Raw genomic sequence first — 15,248 nt, 5'->3', positions numbered from 1 at the left:
GGCAGGCATGTTCTTGGCCTGCGTCCTCATAGTTCTGCTCCTGATGGACTTGGATGTGGTCTCGCTGGCCACTGTGAGATAGTTTGCCATTTCTATTTGGGTTCTTTATTAACCCAAAGTTCCTCTCAGGGCATTCAACCTTTTCTAGAGGAACGGCTTTCCGTGGCTGTTGTGGATTTGTAACTTTATTGCATCATCTGCATTGAATCTGGCGAGGTATAGTTCCGCTTTTAAGAGTCCGTTCAGATCCTTTTTTGGCCTAATGGGTGGTCAGGCCTTCACAGTTGTTTCTGTGTGTTTGGTGTGTTTTTAGAGTGAGCTTAAACATTGCAGTTCCAGGCCTGCACACCCTAGTGTTTCTCCTTGGCTTGGGCCTCCCGCGAGTGGGGTCAGCCTGCACAGCCCTGCAGCTGCCGAGTGTGGTGCTGGGCGCTGGTGCTCCGAAGCAGGAGTGGAAGGCAGGCAGAGCGCTCGGAGGCTGGTCACTCTTGGATGCACGCTTCTCAGAGGCCCCGCACTGTCTGGAGGTTGTAGTCTGTTCCTGGTCGAAGGGGGCATGTTCTCGGCGGTGACCCCCATTTCTGCAGACGTCAGCAGGGCCAGAGTCAGGGGTGAGGTTACTCCTCAGGCAGTCAGTGGCCCACAGGACATGCGCAGGGTTTCCTTTACTTTGGAGACTAGACCTAAGCCAGTGAGCCTGCTTTCTTGGGCGAGTTGAGTGCAGACTGCATTTCCCGTCCATGGGGACGTGGCTATCCCCTGGGTGGTGGCTGGGCAGGGTCTGACCTCACGGCCCAGAGCCCATGGCGCGGTAACCTTGGGTCACAGCCATGCTGTGTGCGCTCCACGTGCTCCTGCCTCGCCCCGTCCCCCAGCATCAGAAGCCCAGTGGCGAGGAGGAGCCCCAGGCCGACAGCGTGCGTGACATCAGCGTCAGCACCCTCTACCTGGTCAGCACCACCGTGGACAGGATGAGCGATGTGAGTGTGCGCCACGCCCCGCCCTGTGACTGACCACGCCCTTCGGGCCCCTGGGTCCAGGGCCTACTGACTGGCCAAACCTTCCTGAACTCCGCGGGGCCTGCGGGGGGGTGGCGGGGGAGCCTCCCCAAGGCTGTGGCCCCCGCGGCCGCACTGACCATGGCACTGCCCCTAGGTCCTCTGGCCGCACCTGCTCGAGTTCCTCACCCCCGTGCGCTTCACGGGGGCGCTGACCCCGCTCTGCCGGAGCCTCGTGCACTTGGCCCAGAAGAGGCAGGAGGCGGCGGCTGACGCCCCCCTCATCCAGTACGATGGCAACGGTGCGCAGCTGGTGTGCATGGCCCCGTCCCCAGGCCCCGCCCCTCACTAGCCCCGCCCCTCTAGGTCCCTGCCCCTTGTTAACCCCGCCCCCACCCACCTCGCCCTGGAAGCAGCTCTGAGAGTCCTGTCTCCCTTGCAGTGACCCTGCCATCTCCATACGCCATAGCCACGAGGCTTCTGGTGAGCATGCAGCTCCCTCCGAGGGATCGGGAGAGGAGTGGGCGCTCCCCTCTGTCCCTGGGTCCCCCGTGCTCACGGCACTGTCATGGCCGAGCAAAGAATGCTGCCTCTCAATGGGGGCCAGACAGGCACTCCCACTTGGGTATCGGGGATCTGTGTCTTGAGGGGCTTGTTGCCTCCACCCCAGTACCTCGTGGGCGGTCTTATGGTCCGGCATGGGCGCGAACTCCCACCTGCTCCTCTGCAGACCGTGTCTTCCAGCCCCTACCTGGGGGGCAGCCGTGGGGCGGCCTCGCTGTGCCTCCTGAACGTCCTGCATCGGGACATCCACCCTTTGCTGGGTCAGCGGTGGGCAACGACCATCGCCCTGCTGCTGGAGTACCTGGAAGGTGAGGCCCCAGGAGGTGGGGGCCCCTGCACCCCACTATGCCTGTCAGGGCAGCTCTGGCCTGTGAGGACCAGGGTTCCCTAGTTGGGAAGAAATAGCCTCCACTGGGGTTCAGAGAGGGTCTAGACAGCAGGCCCAAGGGTGCTCCTGCTGGTGTCACTTGGGAGCACCTGGATGTGGGCCCCTCTGGGTTTCCTTTGTGCTCTGGAAGGTGGGGCAGGGCCAGGTGGGGGTGCTGGGTGGGGCCTGGGCTGGGTGGGGGGGCTGGGTGGGACCTGATCCAGGTGGGGGTGCTGGGCGGGGCCTGAGTCAGGTGGGAGGTGCTGGGTGGGGCCTGGGCCTGGGTGGGAGTGCTGGGCAGGTCCTGGGCCAGGTCGGGGGTGCTGGGCGGGGCCTGAGTCAGGTGGGGGTGCTGGGCAGGGCCTGAGTCAGGTGGGGGTGCTGGGCGGGGCCTGGGCTGGGTGTTCTGAACACTCCATTCTTGTCTGTGACGGGCCTGCCTGGCAGGCTGACTGGTGATTGTCATTTCAGAACATACTGAGAAGACCCTGTCACAGAAGGAATGGGAGGAAAAGCTGTTGGTGGTGAGAGAAGGGAGAAGAGACTGAGGTGTGGCCAGCCTGGGTAGGGAGAGCTTAGGGGACTGTAGTCTTCTAGGGCTGTGACACCTGCCTTGACCGAGTGGCATGCCTGGGGGAGGGACAGATGGATGTCTCTGGGTGAGGACTGTCACAGATTGCCCGGACTGCTGTGACAGCCAGAGTTCAGGGGCTCTGAGCTGCCCAGCCACGGCGCCTTCTGTCTTCCATTGCCTGGCCCAGAGCTGTCCGCACCCTCACCCACTGCATGTCTGCCTGGACTCGAGGGTCACCCACCACCATTCAGAACCATGGCACAGGACCACCCTCCCAGCCCGTCCTGGGAGGCTGAGTTCCCAGCCTCACCATTGCTCCTGCCTGCAGTTCCTTCGGGACAGTCTTGCTGTTGTGTCTGACAACACGTGGATCTGCCAGCTGAGCCTGGAGATGTGCAAGCAGCTACCCTGCTACAACGGGATGCCCCAGGAGAAGGTGCGGGGGTGAGGGGAGCCCCAGGAGAAGGTGCGGGCGGGGGGGGGGAGCCCCAGGAGAAGGTGCGGGGGGGGAGCCCCAGGGGAAGGTGCCAGCGGGGGAGGAGCCCCAGGAGAAGGTGCAGGGGGGGAGCCCCAGGGGAAGGTGTGTGGGGGGGAGCCCCAGGGGAAGGTGCGGGGGGGGGAGCCCCAGGGGAAGGTGCGGGGGGGGGGGGAGCCCCAGGAGAAGGTGCCGGCGGTGGAGGAGCCCCAGGAGAAGGTGCAGGGGGGGGAAGCCTCAGGGGAAGGTGCAGGGGGGGGAGCCCCAGGAGAAGGTGCGGGGAGGGGGAAGCCTCAGGGGAAGATGTGAGGGGGGTCCAGGAGAAGGTGCCCAGGTCGGGGGCACCCTGGGAGAAAGTGTGGGGGAATAGTCTGCTGGGGTTTTCTGGGCATAGTCCTTAGGTCCAAGCTCCTGGGCTTTGATTCTGCGTCACTTGGTGCCTGAGCCTACCTCTGGGCCCTTGTGGCTCTGGCAGAGCCGAGAAGAGAAGGCCTGTGAGCCGCCTCATAGTGGCTGGTGGCTGGAGACTCCCTGCTCAGGCAGTGGCCAGAACCACAGGTTCCCAACAGCCCCTCCCACGTTGGCTGGCAGTGCCGGGCCTCCCTCCACCGGGCACCAGTGCAGTGCACTCCCTGGCTTTGCTGCAGAACTTCCTGTACAAATGTGTGGGGACCACCCTGGGTGCTGCTTCCAGTAAGGACGTGGTCAGGAAACTCCTGCAGGAGCTGCTGGAAACAGCCAGATACCAGGAGGAGGCCGAGCGTGAGGTGCCAGCACCCACCCCCACCCCCCAAAGTCCTGGGCCCACGACTGGCTGGCAGTGTTCACTGTCCTCTCTTAGGCACTAGTGAGTGTGAGTGTATATGTGTGTGCTGTGCACAGATGCAACCATAGGGTGTGTGCAGTGTGCATGCATAATGCATGCTCCTCCTGTCCTCACCCCCAAACCCCTGTCTATCGCTGCCCCGGTGTGAGTGCCCCATGCACTTCCCCAGGGCCTGGCCTGTTGCTTTGGGATCTGTGCCATCTCTCACCTGGACGACACCCTGGCCCAGCTGGAGGACTTTGTGAGGTCGGATGTGTTCAGAAAATCCATTGGCATCTTCAACATTTTTAAGGTGCAGCAGTCGGTCCAGGGAGGAGGTCTGATGGGACTAGACTGGGTTCTACGGTCCTGGGCGGTGGGGCAACCTGGCTCTGGGTGCCCTGCAGGCCAGGGGTGGGGTGGGGAGCTGCATCCAGCCTCTGTTTCCTCGTGGGTGGAGCGACTGAGTGTGGGCTCCCCCTCAGCCTGGGTGCCCCTGTTCCTCTCTGCCCCCTGGTGGCCGGTAGAGGCTGCGTTCTTGCCAAAACCCATTACAGGAGGGCTGGGTGCCTGCCCCCTAGGCGGGTCCCAGTCACAGACTCTCAGGGCTGGGCTGTGTGCATAGGGCCGACCCGCACTCCTGTGTGTAGGTGTGAGCAGGCCCAAGGGCGGAGGAGACCCTGCTCGGCTTCCTCCTGCTTGACGCTCCCACCTTGTTCCCTGCTCAGACCTTTGGTCTGTCCCTTGGTCCCCAAAGAGCCTAGATCTGGGCTCTCCCGGGGCTGGTGTGGTCGGTTAAGCCTCTGATGTTGCTGGCAGCCCTGCCTTCTCCCAGAGAGACTTGGGGCTTGCGTGGGAGGCCTCTTGTGCGGGGTGTGGGATGCAGGGCAGGGGCTAGAGGGGGCTGTGTGATTGAGGCCTGCTGCCCCCACCCCGCCTAGGACCGGAGCGATAACGACATAGACAAAGTGAAGGGCACGCTGATCCTGTGCTACGGGCATGTGGCGGCGCAGGCCCCCCGCGAGCTGGTGCTGGCCAGGGCTGAGACCGACATCCTGCGGAACATGTTTCAGTGCTTCAGCACCAAGGTGGGCACAGGGCGGGCGTCCGGGGCGGGCACTGACGCCACGACCTAGCATCGCACATGTTAATGCCTCTCACTTTTTGTTGTTCAGGTTCTGGGAATAAAGGTAGAGACCAAGGTACAGTGTGTAGGAGATAAGCGTGGACTGTGCTTTTCTCTCTCTGCTGGGCTGGGCTTCACGGGAGGAGCCAGGGGGGCATCCTCATGTACCTTGGAGCAGCCCCTCCCCGCTCTGTCCCGGGCTCTGGATGGCGGTAGGAAGAGGTTGGCAGGCAGGGCAGGGAGATGCGGACCTCAGTCCCTCTCCTGGCTCCGCTCCCCTATGTTCATGGGGCTGGCCTCACAGCCGCTCCTGGGAAAAGGCTAAGCTCTGAGCCAGCTACAATGGCCTCTGGCCTCACTAACATGTTTCCTGCTGGGACCTCTGGCACTAACCCGGAAGCCCCTCTGTGACCGTCGGGCCCTCCCCTCAAAGACAGACCCTCTCTTCTCCTGGGGTTGCTGGGGGAGGGGCTGTCCTAAGAGCTGTCCCCCCGCAGCCCATTAGAGTGGTGGTGGGGAGACCACCCATGCCCCCCGGACAACTGCCCTCACTACCTTCCCCAAACCCTCAGAGGCCAGGTTGGTGGGACAGGCAGGGGCATCCCCATCTGGTGGGCTTTTCTTGAGTGTGCTTCCTTCTCCCACCTGGGGGGACCCTTCCAGCCACAGGATGCAGGGGACAGGACAGAGCTCACCACCTGCCTGCAGGGCCTGCCCACAGCCACGACCAGGGGCCTCAGGGCCTCAGGGCCTGGGCCAGGCAGAGAGCCGAGTGCCTCAAGGTGCCTTCACAGGTGCCCTCTTGTCCTTGTGGCTTTGACAAGCCCTTAAGAACAGGCCGTGTGGTCTGGCCTCTTGCTGTGGGCAGCCCCTCTTTATGGGCTCAGCCCTGTGAACCCAGGGGCAGTGGCTGGGGAGCAGTGTCGGCGGCTTCCTGCAGCCTGCTGTCCCTGCAGGACCCGGGCCTGCAGCTGTGCCTCGTCCAGAGCGTGTGCATGGTGTGCCAGGCCATCTGCAGCAGCGCGCAGGCCGGCTCCTTCCACTTCGCCAGGAAGGCCGAGCTGGTGGCCCAGATGATGGTGAGGCCGTGCGGCTCTGGGGTGCCCGGGGCGGCTGGAGGGCTCTGACTTGGACGAGGGGAGGTGGGTCTGGGGAGGCGGGGCACGTGCAGTGAGGGCCCAGCACCTACTGGGCACAGCCTGATGGGAGCCGGACGGGGAGGAGAGCCGGTGCTTCGGCTCAGGGCTGAGTCACCTGCTGCCCCTCAGGACTTCATCAAGGCAGAGCCCCCGGACTCCCTGCGAACGCCCATACGGAAGAAGGCCATGCTCGCCTGCTCTCACCTGAGGTATCCTTTCCTCTGGGCATGGGCTCCTGGGGTGAGGGCACAGGGGTGGAGGTGCGGCTGGACAGACCCCGCCCTTAACTTGCCCCACAGCTCCCTGGAGCCCGAGCTGGAAGAGCAGTTGCAGTCGGACATGATCCACAGCTGTCTGCACAGCGTCATGGCTGTGCTGCCCGAGCCCGAGGGGGAGGATGGCCCCCAGGAGGTATCTCCATGTGCCCCTCGCCCCCTATCCGTGTCCGTGGGGGGCAGAGAAGAGGCTGCTGTGGGTGGGGTGGTCACTGGTGGGCCGGCACCTCCTTCCCTCCCTCCAGTTCCTGTACCTGGACACCATGCACGCCCTTGAGGATCTGCTGAGGAGCATCCTTCGGCGGAACATGACCCCCCAGGGCCTGCAGCTCATGGTGGAGGTGTGCAATGGGGTGCACTGTCCAGGGGGTGGGCACCTGGCAGCCAATCCTCCATTGTTTTTCAGGACCCTCCTTGCCAAGGGGCAGCACAGGGGCCATTTGGTGCTTTCTGCAGTGGGGGTTTGTGGGTAGGTGTGCAGGTGGGTGGGCCTTCACCCAGATGGGGCCTAGAGCCCATTCCCGCATTTCCTTAATCTCATGGTGCTGGGACCCAGAGACCCTGCAGGTGCCTCAGATGTGAGCTTCTGATCGTCTGGGGCCATCGAGACGCCGGGATGGGCAGGTGGTGGCCATGCTGTCTCCCTCCCTGGGAACACTCCATCCCTCTGTAGGCCCAGCTTGCTCTGGGTCCACCTGGGGGGCCATGTGTGTGGTCCAGGCCAGCAGGACAGGGATGAGCTGCAGCTGTGGTGACCCACCCTGATGTCCTGCTGGCCCCTGAAGCTTGGAAGGGTGGCCTGGCAGGGACACTGACCTGCCCACTGTGCACAGGCTCCTGCCTCCTGGGCTGTCCCCCTGGGCACCCGTGTGAAACTCCCATCTTCCCCAGCACCTGAGCCCGTGGATCAAGTCCCCGCGGGGCTACGAGCGGGTGCGGGCGCTGGGCCTGAGCGCTTGTCTGCTGCAATTCTTCCTGGAGCACCTGCACGTCAGTGTGAGTAACAGGCAGTGAGCACACAGTTGCCCCCACCTTCCTGACCGTCCCGTCCCTGGGTCCCATGGTCGGGGCCTGCGTTGGCTGCCCTCATGTCACCAAGCACTCGGCGGGCTTCCCGCTGTCATCGGCCACCACCCCAGGCTCGTCCCACACCCAGACAGTGTCCGTGCTCCTTCTGAAGACATGGACGGAGGCCTGTCAGGGCCAGGAGTGTCCTCAGGGCTGGCCACTCGGAGTTCAGTCTGACGGGGCCCACATGCCATCCAGGACTGATGTGTATATGGTCCCCGAGTGAGGGAACGCGTGCTGGGGAGCAGGGTGTAGGGGAGAAGATGAGGGCTCTGGAGGTGGAAGCAGCAGGCAGGCAACAACGGAGCCCGAGCACAGGGATGTTGTGGAAAAGGCGGAGACGGGGACAGCTCCGGCAGGTGGTCAGAGCTGGCCCGAGAGCCAGTGTGTGCATTTCAGGGTTTGGTGAGACACGTGGAGCTCATGTGTGTGCTCTCCCAGAATTCCAGTGTCCTGCGAGGCTGTCATCCAGGTGGTTGGGGTTCACGTGGCACAGCCTGGCACTCTGTGGCAGGCGGACGGAACCGAGGATGGTAGTTGAGCCACAGCGGCTGGGAGGGTGGCGCCCCAGCCCTCCACAGGGTAGATGTGGTTGTCAGTGTGACTCCCCTCACGGGGGCCTAGTTACTGCTGACGGTGGTAGGGAGGAACCTGGGTTTTGGGATACTTAGTAACTGGGTCATTTACAAGACTCCTCCGTTACTTCTGATGAGCTTTTCGTGAGTTTCCTGTGCTTCTCAGATACACAATCCCGTGCTGCACACCAAATTTCAAACGCTGGGACTGTTGGCTCCCCCTCTTCCCCTCCCCCCGTACGTGCACCTGAGTCCCTTCTTCATCCAGCACTTCGGGGACACGACGAGGCGACACCCCCTCCCTGGGAAGCTTTGCTGCTGAGCCCAAGGCTTGGCCTGCTGGGCCACGTGTTCTTCCTCTCACGCCCCCCACAGCACGTTTTAACGAGGACGCTGGTTCTGGAATTCATTGATTTGAGAGAAAAGGGGAGAGAGAGTGAGACCTCAATCTGTTGTTCCACTTATTTCTGCATCCCTTGGTCGCTACGTGTATGTGTCCTGACCAGGGATCAAACCTGCAGCCTTGGCATGTCGGGACGGCGCTCCAACCCACTGAGCTACCCGGCTAAGGTCTTAATGAGGACTTTTATCAGGAGCACAGACGATGTTGCCAGATGCCTTTTTTTCATCTATCAGGGTGATTATAGGCTTTTTCTCTTGATGTTTTACTATTTTTAAAAAATGTGCCCAAGCTTTCATTCCTTATGTGGCCAGATCTGCACAGGCCTCCCAATGGCTCTTGCCTTCCGTGTGCATGGCCAGGCTTTTCCCACTCAGGCTCCCTCGTGCCTGGTCTTCACAGGACCCCATCCAGCTGTAACAGACATCTGACCTCCCCAAGATGAGCAGCAGCTGGTCACAGGGTTCTTTGCCCAACACTCCAGCCTCCCTCCTCCCACGAATCCCTAGGCTGGTGGCTCCAGGACCAGGAAGCGGGCAGGAGGCAGGAAGGCCGAGGGGTGTGGGTTGGGGGTCGTAACTGGTGGTGAAAGGCCCAGGGCAGGACGCAAGGCTCAGTGTTTGAGGAGAGAAGAAAGGGCCCTGAAAACGGGACCAGGACCAGCTGGTAAAGGGGGTCTCCTGCAGTTCCCTCACCGGGTGGGATTTGCCTCTGGGGCAGGGGGCTTCCCACGGGGGTTGGTGGAATCATCGGAGCCCTGCCCCTCTGCTGCCTGTGGGGCTCCGTCTTTGTCTCCTGATCGGCCCTGCCCTGTGTCCCCTCTTAGGTGCCCCCGTAGACTGCGTATGGTCTGATCTGGGTCCATAGCTGGGTCTAAGTGGTACAGGCAGCACCTGCCCATCCCCTTCACCCCCAGGGCCCCAGCTCCCCTCTCTGACTGTCCCCCCAGCCAGTGTCCCCACAGCACCGCCCCCCCTCCTCTCCAGGCCCTGGTGCCCTTCCACAACCTGGGCCTCCTCGTCGGCCTCTTCTCCCCACGGTGTGCGGACCTGTGGCCTGCCACCCGCCAGGAGGCTGTGAGCTGTGTCTACTCCCTGCTTTACCTACAGCTGGGCTACGAGGGTGAGCCTCTGGCTGGGCAGAGGTGCCGGAGGGATGAGGAGCAGGCTGGGCCCAGGTGGCCAGGGGGGTCCTGCCCAGCTCCATGTGCCTCCTGCCTCCACAGGCTTCTCCCGTGACTACCGCGATGACGTGGCAGAGCGGCTCCTCACCCTCAAAGACGGCCTTGTGCACCCCGACCCTGCCATCCTCTTCCACACCTGCCACAGCATAGCTCAGGTACCTGCCAGGCACCCACAGAGGGGAGGCCACGGTCTAGGCTGAGAGGGACTCGCAGGAACCCTTGGCATTGTGGGCGGGGCAGGGCGCTGGACGGGGTGCAGCACAGGGCAGTGGGCTTGGGGCACAGGGATGGGAGCACCAGGCTCCAGTGGGGAGTTGGGGCTTCTGTGACTGGGCCACAGCCCCTGGCACCCGGCAGGAGCTCCTCACAGCGCAGGGCCAGGAAGAGGGTGTTGAGGCCGGAGGAGGGGCCTGCAGGCAGAATGGCGCTGGCCCCGCCCAGAGATGCCATGTCTGGAAGCCCTTCCTCTGCTTTCTGACGCACAGCCCTCTTCCTAGATTATTGCGAAGCGCCTCCCGCCGGATCAGCTCATCAACCTCTTGCTCACCTTGTTTGAGAGCCTGGGAGACCCCGACAAGAACTGCTCCCGAGCGGCTACAGTCATGATCAACTGCCTGCTGAAGGAGCGGGGCAGCATGCTGCTGGAGAAGGTGAGGCGGGGCGGGGCTGGACAGGGGGCGTGGAGGCATTTATGGGCGTGGCTTCTGGGGAGGGGTGTGGCTAGGCATGGACCTTGGGTCTATCTAGACCTGTGGGGCGGGGCCTGGGTAAGTGGGGGCTCCCTACCCTGCCCCCTTTCCCTGCGGATCTAATAGGGACAAATTCTCTTTTGTGTGAAGACTGAGAATTTGGCAAAAGTCACTCCGTTCAGAAAGTAAGGTGGGAAAAGGGAATGGGAAGCAAAATGCTCCGGGGGTGGAGTTGGGAGCTGGTGAGGTCTCAGGCCCTGAGAGCAGAAGGTGCCTGCACAGAGGGCCCGCAGCAGGCTCACCCGGAGAGGCCGCTGAGTACGCACCGCTGCGACTCCCCAAAATGACTGCAGGTTGGAGGCTCCAAGTACCAGGTGGCCACGGGAGTGCGAGGGCGGGTCCCTTCCTGAGGGTGTGCCATGGCTTTCCATGAGTTCTAGTTGCGTTTCTGCACGTTGCCTGCTGCTCCAGCGTCACAGCGGGCCTGGCCCATCTTTCTCCTGGGCTGTCTGTGCCTCTCTTACTGGTTTGCAGCGGTAGGTGATACCCTGTGGACAGGATTTCCTGTCGGATAGCGCCAAGGTCTCCTCCTCAGGGAGGGTGAGCAGGCAGTTTGTGATGGGGTTAGCGCTGAGGCTGGAGAGGAACGGCACTCGGGCGGGATGGCGCTGGCCTCAGGACCGGGGAGGGGGGGAGGGGAGGTGTGGCAGGAGGCTGGGAAGAAGGCACAGCTGTGACAGTCGGGGTTTGCTGGGCGAAGGTTTGGCTTTTATTTTGCATTTAGTGGGGCTTCCGGGTCAGATGTGAGCGGTAGGAAGGGGTGCTGTGGCTCTGGGCAGGTGAGGGGGACCGGCCAGCTGGAGGCAGTGGCCACTGTGGTCCCAGTGCACTCATAGCGGCCCTTGTCCTTTCAGCTGTCGACAGACACTTGGGTTGCTTCTGTCTCTTAGCTTCTATTTTAAGAATAAGGCTGTGAACATGGTGTGTAAATATCTTCTTTACATTTGTTTTCTGTTCTTTTGGGTAGATACTCAGAAGCGGAATTGCAGGGTCATATGGTGTAAATCTGTTTTGATTTTTTGAGGAACCACCATACTGTTTTCCATAGTAGTTGCACCAATTTACATTCCCACCAGCAATGCATGAGGGTTCTGACTTCTCTACATCCTCGCCAACGCTGATTATTGCCCTTTTTGTTGTATAGCCAGCCTGATGAGTGTGACGTGGTGTCTCCTGTGGGCTTTTTGTTAATCCTCACTGAGGATACTTTTTCCATTGATTCCTAGAGAGCATGGAAGAGAGGGAGGGAGATGCAGAAAGAGGGAGAGAAGCGTCAATGTGAGAAAGACACATGGATTAGTTGCCTCCCACATGTGCCCCCACCAGGGCCGGGGATTGAACATGCAACCCAGGTACATGCCCTTGTCCGGGAATCAAACTAGATCCTGTGGGGTGCGGGCCAACGCTCAACCGCTGACCCACAGCGGCCAGGGCTCCCCTGTGGTTGCGATTTGCATTTCCCTCACCATTGGTGAAGCTGAGCGTCTTTTCATGGGCGTGTTGGCCATTTGTATGTCTTCTTTGGAGAATGTCTACTCAAGTCCTTTTCCTACTTGTAAGTCAGGCTGTGTGATTGTGTTGTTGTTGAGTTCTTTATAAATTCTGGATATTAACCCCTTACCAAGTATACGACTTGTAAGTGTTTTTCCCCATTCTGTAGGTTGCCTTTTCTTCTGTTGATTGTGTCCTTTGATGCATAGACATTTGATGTGTCCCATGTCTATTTTTATTTTTTTATTATTTTTTTATATTTTATTGATTTTTTACAGAGAAGAAGGGAGAGGGATAGAAACTTAGAAACATCGATCAGCTGCCTCCTGCACTCTCCCCACTGGGGATGTGCCCACAACCAATGTACATGCCCCTGACCGGAATCGAACCCGGGACCCCTCAGTCCACAGGCCGACGCTCTCTCCACTGAGCCAAACCGGTTTCGGCCCATGTCTATTTTTGCTGTTGGTGTCAAAGAAACCATCGCCAAATCCAGTGTCATAAAGCTTTTCCCATTTTCTTCTAGAAGTTTTATAGCTTTGAATCCCCCCTCCCCCACCCTGTTCTTGGTAAAGGCAGGCGCCCCACATACTGAGCCAGCTGCTGGGCTCCTAGGGGAAAGCTGCCGAGCCATCTCCTTCCAGCTCAGGGTCACAGACACAGGGGCGGGGCTCCGACTCCCAGGCTTGTCCTGGGCAGATCTGCCTCCTGACACCTCAGCTGCAGTGACATGGCCTCTAGTGCCTGGTGCCCACAGGGGTCACGGTGGGCCGCGTTTCCCTTCCTGCCCTGCGAGAGCTTGGCAGGGGGCCTCTCGGAGACACCTGGACACTTCCTCTGACATCGAGTCGGAAAATGTGGTTCTAGCAGGTGACGTGTGACCCATGATCGCAAAACAGAGCACGTTGTACAGAACAGAGGGCAAGAGCGGGAGGAGGCCTGTGCAGGAAGCATAGCTCAGGCTCAGCACCTCCTACTGCCACGCTGCCCGAGCTGGGAGCAGAGGGCGCCTGGCCCAGGTTCTGGGAGGGGCATGGCGAGTGGGCTGGTCCTCGTTCTGTATTCGAGGTGTCACTGTTCACAAACCCTTTGAGAGGGGATCCCCTGGCACACACTACATGGAAGAGCAGGCGAGGCCTGGCCTGGGAGGTTTCACGTCAGCCAGGCCAGCGCCGTCTCGGGGTCCCATTGGGCAGGTGTCCTGGCCAGCCCTGCCCAGGGCCCAGCGGTTAGTGGGGTGCACCGACTGCCAGCAGCCCTGTCCCAGGACCCTGTCCCTGCAGCTCTGTCTCCCGTTTTCACCTCAGACCAAGGTGCTTTCCACGTGTGCAGCATGCAGTGGGGGTCCTTGTGGTCGGGGCCAGCACCTGCTGGGGGCGGGGACCCAGCATGATGGGGCCATGCTGAGCCTCCTCGCTCTGGTTATCTCACTGGTGGCTTCTGCAGTGGGGGCCGCGGCCCTCCCTCTCCTGGCCCGTCCCAGCCTCAGTCTGGGGATCGGTCAGCCTCCCCTTCTCTCTCCTCCATCCCAGCCCACTGCCCACCTTCTCCTTGGTCAGAGCGCCTGAGGCTGGGACACCCTAAATAGGGAGTGAGGGGCTGTTGGGGCCTGTTGGCCTCAGTGCTCCACACAGATCCAGAGGGTACCAGGCTCCCTTCTCCGCCCCAGCCCCATGAGGGGCCCTGCAGCTCCTGGGCTGCCCCCTCCCATGGCCCCATGGACAGCACCTGGCTCCCGGGGTCCTGCTTCCAGGTCTGACGCCGCACCCACCACCCACAGGTGCCCGAGATCATGAGCGTGCTGCGCTCCAAGCTGCAGGAGACCCGCGAGGAGCACGTGCTGCAGTCTGCCCAGCACAGCGTGTATGTCCTGGCGTCCCAGCACTGCGTGGCTGTGGTGACCAGCCTCCTGGGCAGTCCCCTGCCCTTCGACAGGTACCTGGTGTCTACCAGCTGCTGGGGTGGGCACCAGCTCAGAGGTCCCTGCACCCCCAGTTTCCACCTGCCTCTGCACTTGGCACCTCCTTTTGGGAGCTGGCGAGACCCCAGGCCCTGGGGGGAGGGGGGGCGGGAGACACCCTGTCCTGGGATCACTGTGCCCTCCAGGTTTCAGTGGGCACCCTGGGCTCGCGGTCACTTCTCCTGGCCTGTCCTCTGTAGGGTGTCACCCCCATCTGTGAGCAGACCCTGGGGCCTGGCCCTCACTCTGAGCCAGGAAGGGGTTCCCGTCCCCCGTGTCGCACTCCCGGCTCCCGAGCGCCCATCAGTGCCCGTCCTCCTGTCCCCCGCGTCTCCTTCGTCACCTCAGCCTGTTGGTGGCCGTTGCTGCCCGCGCTGCCCTTCTGTGCTGCTCCCTCGGTGATGGCGGCCCACTGTCACCCGGAGACCCGGTGCTCTGCGTCGCGGGTCCTGTCAGCCTTGCTTTTGCGCTGGCTCCACAGCCGTTACGGGCGAAGCTCCTCTCCTCTCTGGCGAGGATTTTGCTTTGAGGCGACCTTAGCCGTTGCTTGCCTGGTGCCTCCTCCGCCCTCCCGTCTCGGCCTCGTCATCTTGCTGACGCAGCTGTAACGTCATCTTTCCCACGCGTTACTGTGGGGGTCGTACACTCTGCCTCTGTTCCTTCAGGGGTCATTCTAAAATGACCACGTGGGCCCAGGGGAGGGACCTGCACGGGGCCTCCCTCCAGGCCCTGTGCACACCCGCCCGCCCGCCCGCTGTCGCCGTAGCTCCTGGAGGTCATTCTGGGGCGGTGCCCGCCCGTGTCTGCATGTGGCTCCTCGTCCGTCCTGGGCTTCAGTTTTCATGGGGGCGTCACTTCCAGAGGGGCCCGAGGAATCACAGGCCCGTGGGCCGTGGGCGGCCGTGGGACGTGCTGTCTCTGGCGCATGCGCGGGCGCTCCTTCTTTCTGGTCACTTGGTGTCCTGTGGGCACCCGGCTGGGACAGGAGTGGGCTGACCTGGGTCAGGGTCGGCACGTGCAGCCCTCCCCCACATCTCACCTGCCTGTTGTTACACAGCCTGTGAGCTGAGAAAATCAGGCGCATGTTTCATGACGTGAAATCACGTGAAGGTCGCGACGTCTGTGTCCATGAGGAACGTTATTGGGCCCAGCATGCCCCCTTGTTCCCACAGCAGTGTGCGGCCGCCTGGGGTGCCAGGGGATGGGCCGTCCACCTGCCCACCGCCCATTCCCCTGGTGTGTCCTCGCCATCCTGGTGGGCATGTGCGTCTGTCCAAAGGGCCACCAGGGTTTGCTCCTCTCTGCATCTCGGCCCCTCACTTTTCTCCCACTTGAAGGGCTTCCTCCATGGCCTCCTTGCTGAGGGTCTGCTGCTGAAAACGCTGCACTTTGTCAGCTGAGATGTACTTGTTTTTGTTTAGTTTGGTGTGTGTTTTTAATTTGATTTTTTTTTTTTTTTTTGAGAAAGAAGAAAGGATAGGGTGAGAGAAACATTGATG

At 61.6% G+C, this 15,248-nt stretch overlaps 1 protein-coding gene across 3 annotated transcripts in view; it reads left to right on the top strand.

Annotated features, from left to right (window-relative positions):
* The window catches only part of MROH1 (maestro heat like repeat family member 1), a 39,976-nt gene that overhangs the window by 17,579 nt on the left and 7,149 nt on the right, over positions 1-15,248 (top strand). For all 3 annotated transcript variants that reach the window (XM_079796410.1, XM_079796409.1, XM_079796408.1), the window contains exons 15-33: positions 876-980; positions 1,156-1,300; positions 1,441-1,481; positions 1,729-1,870; positions 2,401-2,453; positions 2,832-2,939; positions 3,626-3,745; positions 3,974-4,096; positions 4,725-4,871; positions 4,959-4,985; positions 5,866-5,988; positions 6,178-6,257; positions 6,348-6,459; positions 6,569-6,664; positions 7,215-7,319; positions 9,353-9,488; positions 9,592-9,704; positions 10,047-10,199; positions 13,570-13,724. In XM_079796410.1, the coding sequence (XP_079652536.1) occupies positions 876-980; positions 1,156-1,300; positions 1,441-1,481; positions 1,729-1,870; positions 2,401-2,453; positions 2,832-2,939; positions 3,626-3,745; positions 3,974-4,096; positions 4,725-4,871; positions 4,959-4,985; positions 5,866-5,988; positions 6,178-6,257; positions 6,348-6,459; positions 6,569-6,664; positions 7,215-7,319; positions 9,353-9,488; positions 9,592-9,704; positions 10,047-10,199; positions 13,570-13,724 (2,084 nt within the window). The remainder of the gene's footprint in view (positions 1-875; positions 981-1,155; positions 1,301-1,440; positions 1,482-1,728; positions 1,871-2,400; positions 2,454-2,831; positions 2,940-3,625; positions 3,746-3,973; positions 4,097-4,724; positions 4,872-4,958; positions 4,986-5,865; positions 5,989-6,177; positions 6,258-6,347; positions 6,460-6,568; positions 6,665-7,214; positions 7,320-9,352; positions 9,489-9,591; positions 9,705-10,046; positions 10,200-13,569; positions 13,725-15,248) is intronic.

The sequence above is a fragment of the Cnephaeus nilssonii genome, assembly GCF_951640355.1.
Source record: "Cnephaeus nilssonii genome assembly, chromosome: 18".
Taxonomy (NCBI): Eukaryota; Metazoa; Chordata; class Mammalia; order Chiroptera; family Vespertilionidae; genus Cnephaeus; species Cnephaeus nilssonii.
The sequence above is the reverse complement of the archived record's forward strand: the minus strand, read 5'-3'. Positions and strand labels throughout refer to the sequence as shown.